Source organism: Dromiciops gliroides, chromosome 1 (genome assembly GCF_019393635.1).
Source record: "Dromiciops gliroides isolate mDroGli1 chromosome 1, mDroGli1.pri, whole genome shotgun sequence".
Taxonomy (NCBI): Eukaryota; Metazoa; Chordata; class Mammalia; order Microbiotheria; family Microbiotheriidae; genus Dromiciops; species Dromiciops gliroides.
Genome location: NC_057861.1, coordinates 600073065 through 600095671, shown reverse-complemented (window position 1 = coordinate 600095671; position 22607 = coordinate 600073065). Strand labels below are relative to the sequence as shown.

The 22607-nt window shown below is 44.3% G+C and overlaps 2 protein-coding genes across 10 annotated transcripts in view; one reads left to right on the top strand and one right to left on the bottom strand.

Annotated features, from left to right (window-relative positions):
* The window catches only part of RUSC2 (RUN and SH3 domain containing 2), a 111692-nt gene extending 91540 nt beyond the window's left edge, over positions 1 to 20152 (top strand). For 5 of the 6 annotated variants that reach the window (XM_043979409.1, XM_043979408.1, XM_043979407.1 and 2 more), the window contains 10 exons: positions 13912 to 14598; positions 14938 to 15123; positions 15369 to 15512; positions 15890 to 15966; positions 16252 to 16426; positions 16594 to 16699; positions 17489 to 17535; positions 18162 to 18954; positions 19178 to 19315; positions 19401 to 20152. In XM_043979409.1, coding sequence (XP_043835344.1) covers positions 13912 to 14598; positions 14938 to 15123; positions 15369 to 15512; positions 15890 to 15966; positions 16252 to 16426; positions 16594 to 16699; positions 17489 to 17535; positions 18162 to 18954; positions 19178 to 19315; positions 19401 to 19602 — 2555 coding nt within the window. In that variant the 3' untranslated portion in view covers positions 19603 to 20152. The remainder of the gene's footprint in view (positions 1 to 13911; positions 14599 to 14937; positions 15124 to 15368; positions 15513 to 15889; positions 15967 to 16251; positions 16427 to 16593; positions 16700 to 17488; positions 17536 to 18161; positions 18955 to 19177; positions 19316 to 19400) is intronic. The other variant, XM_043979411.1, reaches the window with a different exon arrangement.
* The window catches only part of FAM166B (family with sequence similarity 166 member B), a 31655-nt gene continuing 14800 nt past the window's right edge, over positions 5753 to 22607 (bottom strand). For 2 of the 4 annotated variants that reach the window (XM_043979412.1, XM_043979414.1), the window contains exons 2-6: positions 21813 to 22030; positions 21388 to 21596; positions 21089 to 21140; positions 20740 to 20955; positions 20178 to 20311 (exon numbers count right to left, since the gene is read on the bottom strand). In XM_043979412.1, coding sequence (XP_043835347.1) covers positions 20196 to 20311; positions 20740 to 20955; positions 21089 to 21140; positions 21388 to 21596; positions 21813 to 22030 — 811 coding nt within the window. In that variant the 3' untranslated portion in view covers positions 20178 to 20195. Of the gene's footprint in view, positions 5806 to 20177; positions 20330 to 20739; positions 20956 to 21088; positions 21141 to 21387; positions 21597 to 21812; positions 22031 to 22607 lie in introns of those variants that run through there. The other 2 variants (XM_043979415.1, XM_043979413.1) reach the window with 2 other exon arrangements.

Genomic DNA, 22607 nt, shown 5'->3' with positions numbered 1-22607 from the left:
ACACTGGGGGACCGTTCCTGGCTGTGTCTGCGGAATCCCTGAATAGATTCTGGAGTAGAGGGAAAAGATGGCTGACTCTAGGGAAATAAAGAGCTTTGAGGACACTCCAACTCAGAAGTGTTATAAGGATTCTGAGGTAGGAGATGCTATGGGAGAAATGTAAAATGTATAAAATGCACTTTCTATACTCAAGGGGCCAACTTTCTGGTGAGGGACATAAGACCAACACATGTGAGACAATTAGATAAGAACACCTTATTAAATGATCAAGTTTCCAAATGCATTCAAAGAAGAAACAAATGGGTGTGGAGGAATCAGAAAAGTCTTCCTAGAGAAGATGGGACATGAGCTTGGCTTTGAGGGAGGGAAGTATAGGGATTGGAGAGGCAGGGTAGAGGGCATTCCCAGCTCAGGGTATGTGAGCAAAGGTACAGAGATGAAAATAACCATGACATGCAGTCTTCAGCAAGACACTGAAGAGACCTGACCTGACTGGAGTAGAGTGGAGGGCACATACTGGGAAGCTGATGAAATCATGTGGGATGCTTACAGGTAGGATAAGATTATGGAGGACTTTGAACCCAAGGGTGAGAAGTTTAGACATGATGGAGCAGGTAATGGATAGTCAGCATAGGTACTTAAGCAGGGCTCTGCCAACGATGAAAGCAATGCCTTAGGGAAACCAGTTCAGCATTGATACACAGTCTGGATTAGAGCTGGAGTTCTTAACCTTTCTTGCATCATGGACCCCTTCTGGCTGCCTGTTGAAGCCTACTGGACTTCAGCCTTTTCAGAATAATGTTTTCAAGTGCATAAAATAAAAGACATATGATTACAAAGGAAACCAATTATATTAAAATACAATTATCAAAAAAAATTTTTTTTTTAGTGAGGCAATTGGGGTTAAGTGACTTGCCCAGGGTCACACAGCTAGTAAGTGTCAAGTGTCTGAGGCCGGATTTGAACTCAGGTCCTCCTGACTCCAGGGCCGGTGCTCTATCCACTGCGCCATCTAGCTGACCCTCAAAATATTTTTTAAAACAAATTTATAGACCTCAGGTTAAGAATACTTGGATTGGGGCAAGTCACTTAACCCCAATTGCCTCACTTAAAAAAAAAAAAGAATACTTGGATTAAAGGAAATGTCATGGTACAAAATTGTGAAGTTTGTCTTCATAGTTTGACTGCCTTTCTTTTTCCTTCTCCTGCTTCCTATCCTCTTGCTACCTTTGGTCAGGCAGCCAACCATCTGGCTGCCCCAGACACCCCTTTGGCACCCTCACCAGTAACACTCCCTACTCCAAAATTATTCTTTCCCTTCTCCCAACTCCCCATTTAAACTCCTAGTCCCTCAGTTAGTTGTTTAGAGGAAAGCTTCTTATGGATGTGCAACCTTAACAACTGACTGCTTCTCTATGGGTCTCAGTTTCACACACACACACTGGCATAATGAGGGAGTTGGATTAGAGGATCCCCAAGACCTAGCTAAATTCTGTGTTATATTAGTAAACAAATTCATATCAATGAATGATAACTTGATATATTAGCTCAGCCAGCAGCATTTACCTTTTTAAAGTCCTTGTTAACACACAAAAAAAGGGAAGCTCTAATGGTAGAATTTTTTAATGGTTTTGAATTCTTCAAATCACAATATTATCACAAATGACAATTATCTATATGGAAGAATGACCGATTAGAGCAGGGAGATCATGGAGGTAGGGAAACCGTTAATATAATAATCCCTGCATAAAGTAAAGATGGCCTGATACATTTCATAGGTAAAGTCTAATAATAATGTGGCATTTATAAAGTGCATTATGGTTTGCAAAGCACTTTACAAATGCTAACTCATTTTATCCTTATCATATCCTTAGGATATAGGTGCTATCATGATCTCCATTTTACAGAAAAGGAAACTGAAGCAGACAGAGGTTAAGTGACTTGCCCAGCTTCACAGAGCTAGTAAGTTCCATGGGCTGGATTTAAACTCAGGTCTTCCTGATTCCAAGTCCAGTGTTTTATTCACTGTGCCACCTCTTTGCCTGTGGTTGTAAGACTTATAATTTGTGTGGAATGGCAGTGCTATTGATAGATAGTGAGCCTAGAGATGGAGCTAATGGGAATTGTGGGGAAATGTAGAGGATTCACTTTGGATATCTTGAATTCGTATGGTCTTAGTAGCTAAAGCTGGAAGGGACATCAGACATCAGTTAGTCCAAACCTCTCCCATACATGAGGAAGCTGAGTCTGAGAGGGGTCATGTAAGTAGAAAGTAGCAGAGCTGAGATTGAATGCAGATCCTTTGAATCCAAATCCAAAGTTGTTCTTGCTATTCCATATTGCCTCAGAGGTACTAAGTACCTTTCTAAGTTTGAAATGATGGAAAGACACTCAAGTTAAAAAGTCTAGCATTCAGACCACGAGGCACACATGGAGTGGTTCCTTTGATCAGTGAGTGCAGCTATTGCCCCAAGAGCCTCCTATCACTATTTGACTCTCTGGGACCTAGGATGGACCTGAAGCCTTGGGCCCCAAAGAGCCACCCTGATCCTTGGAGCTACTCCCACACCCCTCTAAAGCAACCGTTTCCCAGACTCTAAAGCTGCGCTGCTGCCCAAAACTATGTCTTAAAAGTTAAGGAGATTTAGGGGCAGCTAGGTGGCGCAGTGGATAGAGCACCGGCCCTGGAATCAGGAGTACCTGAGTTCAAATCCGGCCTCAGACACATAACACTTACTAGCTGTGTGACCTTGGGCAAGTCACTTAACCCCAATTGCCTCACTAAAACAAAACAAAACAAAACAAAAAAAGTTAAGGAGATTTAAAAATCCATAAAACATTTGCCCTAAGGCACATATATATCTATACATATAGATATATATGTGACTTCATGAACCATGGGCTTCTATGGGCTGTCTATGGGCTTTTTCTTGGCAAAGATAGTGTAGTGATTTGCCATTTCCTTCTCCAGTGGATTAAGGCAAACAGGTTAAGTGACTTTCCCAGGGTCACACAGCTAGTAAGTGTCTAAGACCAGATTTGAACTCAGGTATTCCTGATTCTAGGCCCAGCACTTTATCCACTGTGCCATCTAGCTGCCTCCTTAAAGATATATACATATACACAAAGTATGAAGAACAGGGAGAATTTTTCAATGACTTGTATTCAGTATGTTTGTCTTCCACAACCAAGTAATTTCTTGGCCCAAAGTATAAATTGGTCTCCCTCTTAGAAGAGAGGAGGAAAAGGGCTTGAAGAACTCTTCTCCATTCTCCACAGAAAAGGATCTGAAGAGGAGAAGGTAACATTGACCTATGTCAGAAAATTAGAGAATGGAAAAATATGACACAGAAGAGAAAGGGAAGTCCCACTGAAGACTGGAAGTTAAGTAGTAAACATAAACCTCTTTCCAAAGAAAAAGGACAAAGCAGCTACCTGTCCTCCAAGGCATGATGATAGGGATCCAATGGTACTGTTAGATCATCTATAAAGAGTGAGAAGAAACAAGCAGAGGTGACTGGTAACTCCCTGAAAAGGGGAAATGAGGCAGCTCCATGGCTACCTGTTAATAACAATAAAAGGATCCAGTGTTTTCTTTCACTGTGTATTCAAGATGTAAGGGAAAATCTCCCAAGACTTGTCTAATCATCTGACCACTTCCCACTTCTGGTGATTGATGTAGGTTTAAATGGTGCTGCCAGAAGGAATATAGGAAGCAGTGCTAAAGATCACGAAGTCTTGGGCAAGAAACTGAAGACTTTATGGGTGCAGGTAGGGTTATGATCTACATAATCATAGAAGACAAGGACTTCATAAGGGAAAAGGTGATTTGGGATTTAAACAACTAGTTAAGAAATTGGTGTCGGAGAATAGGATTTGAATTTGTAGGCCACAATTTAAAATAATAAGCTTTTGACCAGGGAGGAAGTATGCATACAAGGACTAAGATTATTATATCTGGCCAGAGTCTTTGAATCTAACTAATCAAAGGGGCTTTTTAAACTGGAAAAAGGAGGGAGAAAACTAGTTATGTATATCCATCAAGCTAGATACTCTAGAGTGGCTACAATATAACAATTGTGGAGACACCCAAGAGTTTGTAGGAAATACAGTGCAAATGAGAAAGTAATCAAGCCTGTGGTCTAAGATAACAATACACAAATGTACAAAATATGAGTGAAAAAAGATAAATTAGTGATCTCAATGAGAGGAAACAAATTCAGCCTAATATGAGATTCAGTTAAGGACCAAATGTGACTCTGTGAGTGTATGCTGTATTCAAAATAGTTTTTTTTTTAAGTGTAAGAGGGTAGCTAGGTGGCACAGTGGATAGAGCACTGGCCCTGGATTCAGGAGTCCCTGAGTTCAAATCTAGCCTCAGACACTTGACACTTACTAGCAGTGTGACCCTGGGCAAGTCACTTAACCCCAATTGCCTCACCAAAAAAAAAAAAAGTGTAAGAGGAAAGTAGAATAGCATTAGATAAGATGAATTCTTGTGAAAAAAATTCAGGAACCATAAGGGAAATCATTTGAGTGAAGAATAATGGAGGCAGAAATAGAAATGTTATTGTCATTGGAAAATATTAGAACAGAAAAGAAAAATAGACCAGTTCTAGAAACATTGCAGACCTGGAATAGAGGCATTATATTATAGTAATGGGAGAGGAAGGGTGGTTCCGTTACCCAGAAAATTTAGTGTGACTTTTTTTTTTTCCTGCCAAAAGAAGAGGAAATCATTTCCTTGCTTGTCTTAATGATCATTTCATACTTCAAAAGTTGCAGGAATCAATAAGAGGAACTGCTATTCTGAACCTGATTCTCACCAGCAAGGAAGAACTTATTGAAGTAGATGTTATGAAAACTTTGGGGGGGGGGCAGCTAAGTGGCACAGTGATAAAGCACCAACCCTCATTGCCCTGGGAAAGAAAGAAAGAAAGAAAGAAAGAAAGAAAGAAAGAAAGAAAGAAAGAAAGAAAGAAAGAAAGAAAGAAAGAAAGAAAGAAAGAAAGAAAGAAAGAAAGAAAGAAAGAAAGAAAGAAAGAAAGAAGAAAGAAAGAAAGAAAGAAAGAAAGAAAGAAAGAAAGAAAGAAAGAAAGAAAGAAAGAAAGAAAGAAAGAAAGAAAGAAAGAAAGAGGAAAAGAAAAAAACTTTAGGGGGAAATTAGCCCCTGCATCACAGCATTTGCGACAGAATGAGAGGAAGTCAAACACGCACCCTAAATTCTGGGAGATTGTATTTCCATAAAGGTTCAGGGGAAGGATAGTTAGGATGCTATGGACTAAAAGTCCACAGTGCAAGTTAGCCCAGGAGGAATGAAAAGCTCTCAATAATGAAATTCTGAAGACAAAAACAGTTCAATGGAGTTGAAAAGGAGAGCAGGCTTGTCTAAAGATACCAGTGTGTGGGTGCTTAGAGAATTCATCAACCAGTATATACTTAAAATAGATAAGATAGATAGAAGATGAAAGCAAGGGCAGGTAAAAGGATAGGTTTTTAATTTAACCCTCACAACAACCCTGTGAGGTAGGTGCTATTATCATCGCCATGTTACAGTTGAGAAAATTGAAGCACAAAGAGGCTGGATCACTTGCCCAGGGTCACATAGCTAGTAAGTGTCTGAGGCTGGATTTGAACCCAGCTCTTCCTGATACCAGGCCCAGCATCTTCACTGTACCATCTAGCAGCTTCATATATGACTGATGAAATGCTTTTGATGATTTTGAACAATGTTGGAAAACAGAAGAGGTTCCAAAGGTCCAGAGAAGAGGATAAAGTCTGCAAACTTCTATTCCTGATAGAATTCTAGAACACATTGTAGAAGAAATGTATTAGCATTCTACTAAGATCTTTCTGAATCCCCTATTGTGTCTCCTTTACATTCCTTGGCAAAGCTAAGTCTTTATTAACAAATTTAGCTCTTTGATAAGGTATAAACTTGCCTTCCTTTAAACCACCCCCCACTTAAGGCCATATTAGGGTTGATGATGGAGTTATGGCTAGCCATACACCTGAGCTATGTATGCCCTAGTTGGCCTTTAAAAGAGGTCTGGAAGGGGGCAGCTAGGTGGCACAGTGGATAAAGCACTGGTCCTGGATTCAGGAGGACCTGAGTTCAAATATGACCTCAGACACTTGACACTTACAAGCTGTGTGTTCCTGAGCAAGTCACTTAACCTTCATTGCCTTGCAAAAAAAAAACCTTAAGTGGGTTCTTCTTGTGGAGGACCTCAACCCTGTGTCTCCCAGCCTGGCCTAAGAATTGTGTTATCTCAGAACTTTTCTTCTGGTTCCAAAAGTTTTGATCTAAGAATTCTTTTCTTTTCCAAAAATTTATTTATCACTTCACCACTACTTCTCCATTCTACCAGTTCCAAGTTTCTGCAGTCTCCAGCCTGGCCTAGGAACTTCTCAGTGTCTTCCAGCGGCCTCTACTTAACAGGCTATCTGAGACCACGTGATTGCCTAGAGATAGTTTAGAGATGTGCAGATTTCTTTTCCTTCTAGGGCTGGCTGATAGCATAAATAGGTGGATTTGGACCAGCCTAAAGACCGTCTGTAGTTGAACATCCTTGACCCTGTGTCATGTAACATTATTGTCAGTTACTTGAATAAAAGCATAAATAGCTTGCTCACAAAATTTGCAGAAGATGCAAAGCCAGGAAAATCAACTAATATGTTAAATGACAGGCTAGAAAGTTGGAATAACAAACAAGATGAGATTTAATATGAATAAATACTGTAAAGGCAAAAAAAGTCATCTTCTAAGTCCAAAATGCAGAACTGAGTTTGTGCCAGTTTTGCCTTCTGCTCTGTACATTTCTCACTCTGATTCTCCCCAGCTGTCTCTCTAGCTCTCCTTTAAAAGGCCAAGTCTGAAGCTCAGACTATAACTAACCATGACCCTATCATCCTTGCTATGTTGTTAAAGGGATAGTGGGAGCACATAGTGCCAGATGGGTTTATCCTTTATCAAAGAGCTAAACTAATTTTAATAAGAAGTTAATTTTGTCAATGGATTAACACCTTGTAAAGACTTAAAAGAGTCAGAAAGGCCTTACCAGGTTCCACTTAGGCGTTATTAAAAGGGATGATTCGAGCAGCTAGGTGGTAAAGTGGATAAAGCATCAACCCTGGATTCAGGAGGGCCTGAGTTCAAATCTAGCCTCAGATACTTGACACTTACTAGCTGTGTAACCCTAGGCAAGTCACTTAACCCTCATTGCCCTGCAAAAAAAAGGGGGGGGGGATGATTCATGAGTGTTTAAAGAGATAGAGATATAAGAAAATAAAGCACGTGTTAAGTGTTTAGTATGTGCCAGGCCCTATATTAAGTTCTGGGGATACAATAAAAGCCAGCAACACAGTCCTTGTCCTTAAGAAGCTTATATTCTAATAGGGGATGATAATAGGTAAAGGGGAGGGATATGTGAGTGTTATCAAGGTTTTGAAATGGTGTCTGGGAGATGGCAGAAGTATTTTTTTTTTTTTTTAGTGAGGCAGTTGGGGTTAAGTGACTTGCCCAGGGTCACACAGCTAGTAAGTGTTAAGTGTCTGAGGCCGGATTTGAACTCAGGTACTCCTGAATCCAGGGCCAGCACTTATCCACTGCGCCACCTAGCTGCCCCTGGCAGAAGTATTAATAAAAGAATTTGTTTTTATTAAATTAATTAGTAATAAGTATCAAGTGCATACTATATATTGTGCCAGGCACTATGCTAAGTACTGGTGTTACAGAGAAAAAGCAAAGACAGTACCTGCTTACAGGCTTCAAGATCAAAAGGAATTTGAATTGGGACCCCTGCCATGTGTAGTAGTCCCTTCCAGAACCTGTTTTCTAGTCTTCACTCTGAATTTGAGCCCTGGTATGGCTCTGACTTTACATTGTTTTATAATCACGGGTCATAGAAAACTACTGTAATTTCAAGTTTTTTTGGTATTCCCATTTAGACCTCCCACTGAGTGCCTGTTTCTTCCAGCTCTCAGTTCATCTGCAGGGCACATAAATGATATATCATGAGTATGAGAGATCAAGTTCAGATGACCAATTCTGCCTACTTCCCTAGTAGTATTAATAATAAAATAATATAATAACAATAACAATACAGTTCTCTATGTTTGATAGTGGTTTGGAATTTACAAGTTGTTTTCATGTGACATTAAATTCTGTAATGAGATGTCAGGTATTTCTAGAGGCTGAACTCAGATGTTTATACCTAAATTGCTTTATACGTATGGTAACAAAAATTGTCAGTTTCTACTCAAAGAGGAGTGTTGTTCTGTCACAGTCTCATTTTGCTAAAATAGTAACTGACATTTATGTAACACATTAAATATATTCTCTCATTTGATCCTTACAACAATTCTATGAAGTAAATACCACAGATATTTAATTCTCCCCATTCTGTAGATGAGAAAACCTCCATTTAGAGAGAAGTTGTAATTGGACCAGGGATTCAAACTCTGGTCTCTTCCTACTGAAATTCCATTATACCACATTGCCTCTCTAAGAGTAGAAAATCTGTTTAATTCTTCAGCTGCCTTACTGACAATGGCATCTCTCAGAAAGTTAAGAAAACAATGAAAGGAACTCTGGTTCCTACAATAGAAGAAATGGTTTGTAAAGTAAAAGAGTTAGAAAACTTAGAGGAAAGTAAGCATATCATTTTAGAATTTCTAGAGACAAGGAAGGGAACACTGGATAGTCAGATCCATACCGTAGCATCATAAATATCTTTTTGACATGTTTCCTTTAAGTTTATGTATGAATCTGTGTTCAGAAAGAAAAGAAAAGGCTGGACCCAACAGCTTAGAGCAGATTATGAAGTCTTAACCCTTAACAGAGAGTAATTCCACTCCTAGCCTCCTTGAGTATCTTCTACCTAAGAGAATGGTCTTCAAACTAGAAAGAGTGGAAACAAATTATGATTATGAAATAATTGATGCTCAAAACAGGTGCAGAGATAGATAGTAGCAAAGACTTAACTCTTTTAAATGAATTCAAGTCATCAGGCCCAAATGAATGATAACCCTGGGGTGCTAAAAGAAGGTACTGATGTGATTACCAACACCCAGGAATTATGAAGACTGGAAAAGGTATAAAGAAGACTGCAAACAATTAAATGTAGTTTCAATTTTCAAAACAAAGAAAATAGTGGATTCTAGAAACTCCGGATCAGTTCATAAAACTAATTATGAAACAAAAAGGTGTTCAGCATTTCAGAAATGAAGCAGTGATTACTGGAATTTAACATTTGGTTCATCAGGTCATGCCAAATTAATTTCATTTCATCTCATCTTTTTGTTAAAGTTGTTAGACTTATGTCTTTTACTATTATGAGTATATCTTAAATTCAAGGCATTGGAATTATTATTGAATAATGAATGGTATAATCTGGTGTATTTCAATTTAGTTCAACACAAATTAAGTACCTATTATATGCAGAAATACAAAGTTTAAATAAGTTTACCATCTAGTAATTTGATATGATACGTAACAATACCAGTAATACAAATTAGTAGGTGACAAATACATAGAAGGGGAGGCAGGTTGGGGAGGCCATTGATCAACTGGAGACATCAAAGAGATCATTAAAGAAAGCTTAATGAAGGAGAATTTTAATTGAGCTTTAAAAAATGGATGGGAGAGGGCTAGGTAGGTAGCCCAGTGGATAAAGCACCAGCCCTGGATTCAGGAAGACCTGAGTTTAAATTCGGCCTCAGATACTTGATACTTACCAGCTGTGTGACCCTGGGCAAGTTACTTAACTCCTCATTGCCCCGTCCCCCCCAAAAAAAATGGATGGGAAAACTCAACAGGCGGAAGTGGTAGAGAGAAAAAATATTCTAGACATAGGGAGCTAAAGCACAGAGTCAACTATATTATAGAGAGGATTAGTATTGGGGGGGGGGGGGCTGAAAAAGTACAGTGGCCCCAGATTGTAAAAGATCTGAAAGCCAGTATAAGGAGTTTGGACTCTACTTAGCAGGCAATAATAAGCCATTTCAAGAGAGCTAAAAGACGATGTTTTAACTGGTTGAATGACTGTCAACAAAAATGGCTGATTAATGGAGGGTCATGTCTAGTGGAATGCCTCAGAGATCTTTCCTTTACCTTATTCAGCATTTTTATCAGCTTGGAAGGAAAGGTGGATGGTGTGCTTATCAAATGTGAAAATGGCACAAATGTACCTAAGAAAAGATAGTGACAGGAGCAAATGACAGATCCAGAGTCCGAGAAAAACTTGAGGAAGGTGAAACTTATCATCTAGAGAAATCAGAGATAGTTTCATGAGCCACAGCACGCCACAGGGTGAACCGGATCTAACATGGTGGTGAATCCTGCCTTCAGATTTTATAGATTACACAAGGAAAGGGCAGGGGAAAATAGATCAACAGCAACTCATGTTAAATAACTATGATGCGGCTACTAGATAAAAAAAAGCTGACAACTCGAGACTACATTTAATAGGAACATAATAAATAAGGAAATTTAGAATCCTGAAAGTTAGTAGGTCTTCTATACTGCACTGGTAGGATCATGACTGGAATAAATTCTGGGAAGTATGTTTTTAAGGGATTAATCACAAAATCAAACCATAAGAAAGCAACCAGGTTAGTGCAATATCTGGAAACTATATTCTTCAAGGAACAGTTGAAGGAACTAAAGAAAACTTGTTGAAGACATGAGTAGTTTTCAAAAATTTGAAGGCTGTCTTATAAAAAAGGGTTTAGGCTTCTTGAAAGCATATAACAGCTGGATAGATTCATTGTGATTTTTTTCCAAGTATAAAACCTTCTCTGAGATACTCCCCCAACTTATATATGCATTAGTGGGTTGGGTCTCCCAGATTCCAGGGAATAGTCTTTGGATCTGCACTTCTACTACAATAACTCATGAGCTCCCACCAATGTGCTTCCCAGTAATAGGCATTCAGTATTCACAATTGGTTTTTGCCAAAATCATTTAGTAAGATGTTAAAAATAGTAGATAAAAAACATTCCCTACCCCTACACTCAAAACCTCGGTCTCACACTCACAAAAATAGCATCTATGGAAGAGTGGGCTCAAATTTATCATATGATAGTAATGAGACATACATGGCTGAAGAAAATCACAATTATAGGACTCTTTTCTCTTCAGCATCTCTGTTGAGTGGGGTTGATTAGGTGGGTTCCTGTGGTTCATTCTTCATAGTTCAACTTGTGATTGCCAGAGCTAGCTCTTTCTGCTCTATTCTCTGCTTCCAGAGATCCTGTTCCTTGAAGTTGCTTCTGGCCACAAGTGACTGCCAGCTCCTCATATGTGTCTGTCTACAGAGTATATCTTTGTTCCGTCAACTGTATCTCAAACTCTTGAACTGACTTTCCAACTGCTGGATGGGGGTGCCTCTTTTTTTTTTCAGTATTTTATTATTTTCCAGTTACATATAAGGATAGTTTTCAACATTTGTTTTCATAGGATTTTCAGTTCCAAATTTTTCTCCCATCCTCCCTTCCCTCCCTCCTTCCCAGGACAGAAAGCAATATAATATAGGTTATATATGTGCAAGCAATGGCGGGGGGGGGGTGCCTCTTCCTATGTGAGTTACTCTCACTATTAGATGTTATAACCAATGGAGCAACAGAGAAGGGAGATATCACCTCTCTGAACCCCCTGCACACTTCCTTCTCAGGGACTTTCCCCAACTGCTAACTCTTGCCTAAAATGCCTCAAATTGATAGGACATCTTTTAAGGGCCACCTGGGTTCATGATTCTTCGTTGTTGTTCAATGACATTGCTCTCTTCTGAGTCAATCAGAAAAGTGTTCATCCTGAGATGGAAGAATAACCAAATAAATCTCCTCTCCTTTGCACAAAGAAGAACTTCCTAATTATCACTGTTGAAAAATGGGCTGCCCTGTGAAGTTGGGAGTCCTTTGATAAAATTATTTAAGCAACTGTCAAGAATGTGTTTTTTATATATATGAGGGGTTAAATTAGATAAGCTCTCAGGTCCCTTAAAACTCAATCCTAGAACTCCAGATTGAGTGTGGGAGACTAGGATAATGTTAGTCCCTTTGGAAAAAAGAATGGGAAGAAAGGAAAACCTGTTTTGGAGAAACTAGAATGAGTTTGGTCTTAAATGTGTTGAGTTTGAGGGAAAGATGGAATATCTAGACAGAAATATATCTCAAGAGAAAAGTCGGAACCAGAGCTATCTTTGAGGCTTTCATTTTCATTTTCAGGAAATTAAATGAAAGGTTAGATTTGATCTCACTGTCAAACTCTGGCATATGTGCTCTTGGAACTTCAAATGAGAAAAAATTTGGCCTTTTCTGCTTGCTTTTGTCCTAAGCAGAATTCCTTTTTGTCCTGCAAGCTGCAAACATTCTCTAACACAACAGAGATGTAGAATGAGATCCATGTCTATTATTGTCTCTTGGTGAAATGTCAGTGGTCTTTTTTTTTTCAGGACTATCTAACAAATCTTGGACTACGAACCATACTATTTTTGATGGAATTTTAAGCCTCCTTTGAAATCATTCATTTTCTTGAGAAACTTAGTTAATAGAACAACTTTGTTACCTGGACACACTCAGTAACTATTGTATTAATTCATTTATTCCTTTAAGGAAATATCTATTCATACAAAAGTATTCTAAACATTTCATTTTGGCACTGACATTAATTTCTACAAATGAAATAGTGATTGCATTTAATCCTAAACACATTATATATCTGCGTGTGTCTTTGTGCATGTAGGTGACTATGTACATAGAGTTTTATGAAGCTCATTTGAATGATCTGGAAACTACTTTTTTTTTTTTTAAGTGAGGCAAGTGGGGTTAAGTGACTTGCCCAGGGTCACACAGCTAGTAAGTGTTAAGTGTCTGAGGCCGGATTTGAACTCAGGTACTCCTGACTCCAGGGCCGTTGCTCTATCCACTGCACCACCTAGATGCCCCTGGAAACTACTTTGATCAAGATCTTATATACATTTATACATATGCAACTCAATGTTTAAAGTTTCTAAACTTAATTCAATACTGATGCTAAGCTCTTAAATATATTTCTAATTCTCCATTTATCTATCATCTGAATGTGTGCTACCAATGTGCCTTCCACTGGACTTTTGGGGCATGCCCAATCTCTAGAATATAGCAAAGAAAGGATCTACATTGAAAGTCATGATCATAAGTCTGGTCAAAGGTGAACAAAGAGATATATCTCAGCTAAAATAAACAGAGACATGGCCACTTTTTACCCTTTGCTTTGGTAATAATAAACCCCAAACTAATTATCTCTTAGTTTCAGGGAATCACGCTCCTTCCCTGGAAATGATTATAGTGAGACCAAGGACTTCAGAGTAGGATGCTCTCATGATATTATTTCTTAATATCTATAACATATCTGAGGCCTCAATGTTACATATTGTCACAGTATATATTCTATAGTTTTAAAGGTGTTTCTTGTATGCAATAAATTATTTGGTTTTTCCAAAAAAAAAAAAAAGAACCAGAGCTATAAATATGGAAGTCACATGCACAGAGAGGAAAGTCAAAGCCTTCAGCAGGGGGTGGGGATGAGGTGACACTGAAGAGCAGGAAAAAAGAAAAGTGATGACTGATTTTTGTGGTAAACCTACATTTAGGGGGAAGGAGGAGGCAAAAAACACAGAGAAAGAGCAGTTGGAGGAGTTAAGAAGGAGATGGTATAATGGAAGCCAAGAGAGCAATTTCAAGAAGAAAGGAATCATCAAGTGTCTCATGCCAGTTATCAATATCATTCCCCCCATTTCTCTCTTCAGGGCCTGGTGATACTACTATCTCCCATTAGGTTTCATTGTCCATCCTTGCCTCACCGTTTTTTTTCCTCTCTCGTCTGTCTCATTTTTCTATTTCTTTGATTCCTTTCCCCTCTCTCTACAGGGGGCAGTGCTGAAAATCGACCCATCCTTCGCTACAGCAAGGAACAGCGACCAACCACCCTGCCCATCCAGCCTTTTGTGTTCCAGCACCATTTCCCTAAACAGCTGCCCAAGGCGAGGGCCCTACACAGCCTCTCCCAACTCTACGGGCTCTCTGGCAGCAACCGCTCACAGCCACTTGCCCTGCTGGCCTCCACCTCCCAGGGCTCTGCCCTGGGCCCCTCAGCACAGCCTCCTGCTCCTGCTCCCCGAACAGCGGATGGAGCTGCTTCCCACCCTGAAGAAAGCACCAGAAAGGCTGCACCCGACCCAGACACCTCTCGGCCATCCCCTCTGGGAAGCTATTCTCCCATCCGCAGTTCAGGCCCCTTTGGGCCCAGTACCGACTCTTCCTCTGCCTCCGGTTCTCCCCCAGAGCACACTGTGGATGGCCCTCCACCACGAAGCCACTCCTGCCCTGCCGCAGCCAACCTGATCCCTGTCCGGCAGGCCCTGATGCCTGGCCCCGCCCACCAGCTGGAAGCCCCAGAGAGGCTACCACCAGAGCCCAGCCCACTGCTCTCTGAGTACCGGCTCCATGGGGCAGGCAACCTGTCCCACCTGGGTCCCACAGGACCTAGCCTGAGCCGAGCCGAGAGCCTTGCCCGGGGAGGTGGTGAGGGCAACATTGCATCCCGGCTTAGTAATGGTACTAAGGATGTCTCTCCAACCTCTCCCAGCAATACCCATACTCATTTAGAAACAAACCCAACATACCCTATGGGGACAACTCCCATCCTTCCTAGGAAATGGACAATAGATCTTTGTCCTCCACTTGGATGGTCCCTTGAGGAACATCTTCCCAGGGCCCAGACTCCATCTGGTCAGATATCAAAGAGTGTGTGGGGCCTTCTCCCCCCATTAGGAATGCTTCCTCCTACCCTAGCACCCCATAGGGCTCATGGGACAAGCAATCCAGTGGGTGGAAAATGCTGGTAACCTGGAGTTAACTTTTCTTCTCTGTCTCCCTTCTTCTACCATGTTACAGCCAACCACCTATCCCCGCAAGCTCTCAAGTGGCGAGAATATAGGCGGAAGAATCCACTAGGGCCACCGGGTCTTGGGGGAAGCCTGGACCGGAGGCCACAAGAGACTCGACTGGCCCGGAAAAATCCCATTTTTGAATTCCCTGGGCCCCTCAGTGCTGCAGGCCACCTGCATTGCCGCCTAAATGGTACGTGCACCAATGAGAAGAGAGGAATGTGTGGACTTCTGCAGCTGAAGGCTTGAGAGAAGGAGGCTGGAGTGAGGCCAGCAAGCCAGTCCCAGGGGCACAAATGCCAAATGATAAAATCCCCAGGGGATGAGCCACAGGGCTAAGCCAAGAAAGTCCGGGGAGTTCATGAGGTCAGGGTCAGCATCAGGGCTGGGATCACAAAGTTAACCCAGGGTTGCTTGGTTGTCTCTTCTACCCTCCAGGTCAAGCAGTGAAGCAGTTGCCATTGAATCATACTGACTTCTTCTCTGACCCCTTCTCCTTGGCTGAGAAACCACCAGCTGAGTTCTGTCTGTCCCCAGATGGCAACACAGAAGCCATCTCCATTGACCTGCTGCAGAAGAAAGGTGGGAACCCATTCCCGACTAGGGCCAGAGGCATTGCTGTCAGTACCACACCCCACTCCCACCCTAAACCCAAGAGATTCTTGTCTCTCCACAAACCCCCAAGGTTGACAAGCCTGGTGCATTAAAATCTGGAGTAGGGAGAGGGAGCAGAAAAAAAAAAAAAACGCTGCTTGTTTAATTGTATGTATATATGCATACACTAAAGCTAATATTCTCTGCAGTTTAGAATGACTAGAAACACCAGAGCTTCAGGGACCCTTCCCATCCTGGTCCTTGTGCTCACTCCTTATGAGGTCTTTATACTATCACTACCCGTGGACAATATTGGGAGCAGAGTCACTGTCTCCATCGGCACAGTCACTTTGTCTGTTCTCCAGGACTAGTGAAGGATGTTAACATGGCCGTGGACCTCATTGTGGCACATTTTGGCACAAGCAGGGATCCTGGGGTTAAGGTAAGGAAAAAACGAATAGGGACGATTATATCCTGACCTTTCTGATTGGGGAGAGGTGAAATGTTCCATGCTGAGATGCCCTATTTTCAGCATGCTTTCCTTCAGGTTCAGCCCTCAAATATATGGGGGAAGGATGATTTGGGAAGGAATGATGGTTTGGGGCAATGGCAGGGGAGAAACTATGAAGACTAACCTTAAGGGAGATAATTAGAAGGGGCTATGGGAGAGACCAGCCATATTTCCTGGGCCCCCATATCTTCACCTCTCCTCACTCCTATTCCTCAGGCCAAGCTGGGAAATAGCTCTGTAAGCCCCAATGTGGGTCACCTAGTGCTGAAGTATCTATGTCCAGCTGTTCAGGCTGTTCTGGGAGATGGACTCAAGGCTTTCGTGCTGGATGTCATCATCGGGCAGCGCAAAAATATGCCCTGGAGTGTGGTGGAAGCTTCCACACAACTTGGTATGGGATGGGATGGGGAGGAGCTTGAGGGAGAGATTGATAAAAGGGGAGGGAGGGAGAGGCAGGGGAAGGCACAAAGAGATTATTAGAAATGGGAAGACTAGGGAGGCACCATACTTTTGAGTACTTTTGAGACCAGACACCTCCTTCCTCTGGAATCCCTTCAGGCCCATCCACCAAGGTTCTACATGGCCTCTACAACAAGGTCAGCCAGTTCCCAGAGCTCACCAGTCATACCATGCGCTTCAATGCCTTCATTCTTGGCCTTCTCAAGTGAGTACATGATCACATACCTACACCTGAGTTTGTGAACCCAGCCCACCCTGCCCCTGCAACCCTACTGCTCCTGAATATAAACTGAAAATTCCTGGGCAGAAACACAAGGCACACTCAGTGCCAGGGTTCTTATCTTGCAGCCTCTCTCTGACACACTAGCCCTCTTTCTTTCCCTCATACACATGTGCCTTCCCTAACAAAAAAATCTCCAGTTTACAAACCCACAAAACCAGTTTGAATGTTTAAAAAGGACTAAGGCAAGACAAAAAAAGTCCAAAAAGAGAGTTGGAGTACACTATGTAGATAAAGCTAAATAATATAAACTCAAGCCCTACCTAGAACCTATTGGATCTTTTCCCCAGATACAGACCCCTTAAGCCATCATTTCTGGTCCTGGACTGCAAGGTTCTCCTAATCTGTAGTTGTGCTGGCCCCTCCTTATCTCTTGGCCCAGAAAAGATAAATATTCCTCTTCACCCAGTCATGGAGATCTCTATGGCTCCTGCTAACCCTTGGAAGTCCTACACTGTCTGTCCTGTTTAGTTTACCCAATTATCCAGTTCACCAGCCAGCTGTTAAGGCTAGTACTACCCTCCTCAAAACTTAACATGTTTCCATGCTGGTTCCTGGGCTTTGGACGATGTGGCCCAATGGTGGGCACCATCATTTATTTATTCACATGAATTACTTGTACACCATCCAGAAAAAGCCTGTCCTTTTACTCTACAACTACAAAGTGTAGCATCCAAGCTCAGGGCTCAGACTTCTGTTCTCATCTCCCTTCAGCATTCGTTCCCTGGAGTTCTGGTTCAATCATCTCTACAACCATGAAGGTAACACCCACAACTTCCCCTTGGACCCCCTTCCCCTTCCCCAAACATGCCCTCCAACCTCAAACTTTGGCCTAAGCCTATAGATTTCCTGAACCCTGCACCATAGCCTTTGTGTGTGTGTGTGTGTGTGTGTGTGTGTGTGTGTGTGTGTGTGTGTGTGTGTGTGTGTGTGTATGTGTGAGAGAGAGAGAGAGAGGTAATTGGGGTTAAGCAACTTGCCCAGGGTCACACAGCTAGTAAGTGTCATGTGTCTGAGGCCGAATTTGAACTCAGGTCCTCCTGACTCCAAGGCCGGTGTTCTATCCACTGCACCACCTAGCTGCCCCACCATAGCCTTTTTAGAGGCTGGTTAGAATGAAGTACTGGCTCCCTTCGTCTGTGTTTATCACCAGGCAGCCCTCAGCAATGAGCTGTTCCATGTTCTCCAACCCCAACCCAGCTGGGAAAGAAATAGCCCAAGACTCTAAGCTAAGCTATGACTCTCCTGAACCAGTGCTGGCCTGTTCTCAACACAACCAATTAGGGGATAAGGAAGGACCCAAGGCCTGTGGGGGAAGTTGTTCTCAAAAGTCTCCTGTTCAGCCATGTACCAGTGCTTCCTCTTCATCTTGCTACCCTGTTTGCAGATATCATCCAAGCCCATTACCAGCCATGGGGTTTCCTGAGTGCAGCTCACACTGTGTGCCCAGGACTGTTTGAAGAGCTGCTGCTATTGCTGCAGCCTCTGGCCCTGCTGCCCTTCAACCTGGACCTGCTGTTCCAACATCGGCTCCTCCAGAATGGCCGGCAGCAGCAGCAGCAGAAGGAGCTGCTCCGAGTGTCGCAGGGACTGCTTCTCTCAGCCCACTCCACTCTGCAGCTGGCACGCACCCGGGAACAGGAGGGCCATGGGGGCACAGATGGGGCAGCCCCAGGGGAGCGGGTGAAAGGAGTGGGTGCCCCAGCAGGGGGTGAAGAGGAAGAGAAGGCCGTGGTGACTGTAGCGGAGGCACAAGCAGGCACAGGACAGGGTGGGCGGGCACGAAATGGGCAGGCTGGCTGGTGGTACCAGCTCATGCAGAGTTCCCAAGTCTACATTGATGGCTCTGGTGAGAGCTCCAGATTCCCCCGGAGTGGTGAAAAAAAGAAGGGTGCAGGGGGCTCCCAGGCCCCACCCCCCCGAGAAGGTGTAGTAGAAGGGGCTGAAGCCTGTCCCACTGCTGAGGAAGCCCCCAGCCGAGACAGAGGCTGGCCTTTCTGGATGGGGAGCCCCCCAGACTCTGTGCTAGCTGAGCTAAGGCGAAGCCGGGAGAGGGAAGGGCCTACAGCCCCGCAAGGAGGCAGTGAGGAGGGGACGCAGGAGTCTACCACTGGAGGTATCAAGTGGGGACACCTGTTTGGCTCCCGGAAGACCCAGCGAGAGGCCCGGCCACTCAATAGGTGAGAACAGTCACAGGATACAAGGGGAAGGGATGGGGCAAGAGAAAGCATAGAGTGGAGGTTGAGGGCACCTTGGGTATAGTCAGAGTCCTAATGATTCCAAGGGTATTGTTGCCCAGGCATAAAGTTGGTCAGTGATGGAGAAATACAGGTGCTAAGACAAAGGGCAGTACTTGGGGGAGGACGTAAGGCCCCATCTGTTCTCCTGTCCACCCTCCCACAGGCTGCCCTCAGATTGGCTGAGCCTGGACAAGTCCGTGTTCCAGCTGGTGGCACAGACGGTGGGCGCCCGCCGAGAGTCGGAGTCCAGGGAAGGCCCTGAAGAACCACCTCCCCTGGACCTGTCCCCTGATTTGCCCTGGTGAGCAGGGAAGGAGATGGGAGTGGGGCAGGATATAAGGCCATTGGCTGAAGTGGATTTGACTTCTGTTTCTTTCTCTTCCCAGTGAGGTGCAAGCACTCTGCCACCACTTGGCCACAGGGCCTGGGCAACTGAGCTTCTGCAAGGGGGACATCCTGCGGGTGCTGGGACCAGCTGGGGGTGATTGGCTTAGGTGTGGCAGAGGTTCCGACACTGGCCTGGTGCCCCTGGCCTATGTGACACCAACCCCCACCCCAACCCCTACCCCCAGGGGCATCCAAGACTGAGATCCTTGTGCATGCTGGAGCCTTCCAGGCACCTTCACTTTTCCCTAGGGACTCAGAGCCCAGGATGGGGCACAGATTTGGCTCCCCCCCAAATCCATTGGGAGCTGAAGGGCCGTGTCTGTTTACCCATGCCTGCCCTCCCTATATGCTCTGTATTCATTAATCCCTCATAATCTGTCCTAATGACCTTGGCCCAGACCACCCGCCACCCACTACCCACCCCCACCCCCAAGGAAGGAAGAAGACTAGGCCCTGGGATGCCAGGACTTCTTCAACTCCTGCCCCCATCTTCTGGCTGGGAGATGCCCAGCTGTGAGACTAGGGTACAAAAAGAGGGGTTGTGGAGGGGCCCAGGAGTGCTATGGGGGTACTCTGGGCTGGTCAGTGCTATGGAGAGGGGGGAGTAACAGTATTGGGGCTGGCCCCTCCCAGGCCCCCCCAGCTGTAAATAGGCTGCTGCCAACACCCTGGCCATATGGGGGAGGGCCCAGGCCAATGTTTATTTATTTATTTATTTATGCATATTAATAAAAAAGGTGCTCAGCCTCTGTCCCTGCTCCTCCCCCATCCTCAGACATCTCTCCCCACCCCCTTCAGCAGTATGCCTGACGTTGGGGAAAGTAGGATTGGAGCTGCTTCTGGAAGTTTCTGAGGCCCAGAGCATCATGGGTGAGAGTCCCATAGGTGTGGCCAAACTGGAACTTATAGCCTGTGGAGCCAAGGGAGGCTGTCACACAGAGCAAAGACACACAAGACAATGGTGTTGGGGGGTATCTGGTGCCTGCCTTGGAGGCATCTTCTCTCAACCAGGCTCTACCTAGTGCTGCTCCATTTCCAAACTCCCCCAGACTTGCCTTGCCAATAGAGAAAACTCTGGGACCCGCTTTCATGTCAATCACTAACTTGGATCTTGGGTAAATCCTCTTGGTTCCTCAGATTGGACTAGGTGATTTTCAAGAACTGACAGTTTGTAACTCCATGTGGAGCTGATGTTCCACCCACCCCATCTGATATTCTATAGCAGCCCCAACCTGCTTTAACTCAGGCTTTTGGGACCATTATTGTCCTGTCCCTCTAGCTCCCCAAAGCTTTCCCCATTCCCCCCAGTCTGATTCAAACTTCCACCCCAGGTCTCACCTGGCACATAACCCCTGTAGGAGGGCACCATGCCTAAATGCTGTAAGTAGGTCCTGGAAAGGCTGGGAAGAGGCTTCTGGTCCCTTTGGTCCCTCTGGTCCCTCTGGCCCCTGGCCCCTGGGCACATCTGCCCAAATTCCTGCAGAGCCTGATTGGTGAGGATAGGGAAACTAGAGCCGAAGTGGAAACGGGCTCGGGGCACGTAGCCAGTAAACCCTGTGAGGAAAGGAACGTCCAGATTCTAAAAGGAGGGCTCCCCTCCCTTCATCCCTCTGGAGTGTTCTCCATCCTCCCCATTGTTACTCTCCTGTCCTCCCCCATCCCCTTCCCCACCATACCCATTACTCACCTGAGATGAAGAACTTGTCAGGATCTTGGTCATCCATGGAATAGGGGGAGGCCTGAGAGGACACCAGAGGGAATTGAGGACAGAATCAGAGTATCTGGCCTCTGTCTCTGTCTCTCTCTCTCTCTCACTCACACACACACACACACACTCACTCACACACACACTCACACACACCTTAGGTTCTAGGGGAGCAAAGACCCTTGGACAGCTTCCCCCAAGAGTGTAAGAACTGAATCCCCAGACACCCCCACCCTGCCACCCTCATAAGTCTCTCCCATCCTTTTGGTCATAGCCCTCACTTTAGGTTTTTGCCCTGGCTCCAGTTCCAGTTGCAGGTGCTTTTCTGGCTCAGACTCCTCATCCTCTGTCTTAGACTCCAACTCCTTCTTCTCAGCCTCTGGCAGCTCTTTATACCCTGTCCCTAGACGGCTAGTGAAGTCCCTCAAAGCTTCAGTCCAGACTTGGGTGCATCTCTTGGCAAAGATGTGCTGAGAGCGGGGCACAAAGCCTGGAAGGCCATATTGAAGGAGATGATTAGGGAGTCCCTTTTCCAGGGAAGAGGAAGTGAGCTGTCCTTTCAAGGCAGTGAGGAAAAGAGCTCAATATTGAGGGCATGTGCCCATTTCCCTGGGACTTGCTTGGAATGGGTAAGAATGATATTCATGTGTTCCTTTCCCCCAGTGGATACCTGAATATCAAATATTTCTATTTGAGATGACCATACCTGTGTACCCCGGAATCATGTTGGACTTAATCCTCTCATGTCCATGCCAGGATTGCTGGTCTGCCCTAGGAGGTCCAGGAGTATTGATCGGGGGCAGAAGCATGCGCTGGGCAGGGGGCCAGGCTAGGCCAGAGGGACCAGACAGCAGCAGCTGTCCAGTCAGTTGTCCATAGGTCTTACCCAGGCCGAATCCAAGTTGTGGGCAGTGTCCAGTGTACCTATGGTATAGGGTTCATCCACTCAGTCCCTGCCTCTAGCATCCTATATTTCCCACCACCACCATATACTATTGTGGCAAATGTGTTTTCTTTGTGATCACTACATATATCTGATATCACCAGACTCACCTATGCCACTCCCCCCTCCATGGAAGCTGAAGAAAACAATTTGCCAGGCCTCCCTCAACTGTCCCTTTTGATGACAAGGGACAGGTGAGTGTGTCAAGCTTTTTGTTTTCATTTTCAGTGTAAGGAAGCTGGGAAGAGGAAAGAGGTTACCCATCTCAGAACTAAGAGGCCTTTGGTCTTTGATTCTTGCTGGCTCAGTGGCCATGTTCTCCAGCTGTTACCAAGGAGATGACAACATGCCACTGGGACAGGAACCAGGATATTGCTATCACAATTTCCCTACCACATTGTCCCTACACTCCCCCAGTAGCAGCTCCAGTCCTGGGTCCTTCCAACCCCAGTCTGTCTTCTAGGCCTGATCTCACTGATTTAACCATTACCACCCTCCCACACTACTCCCAGATCCCCACTCAATCTCATCACCACCTTAGCTAGGGGAGTACTTACA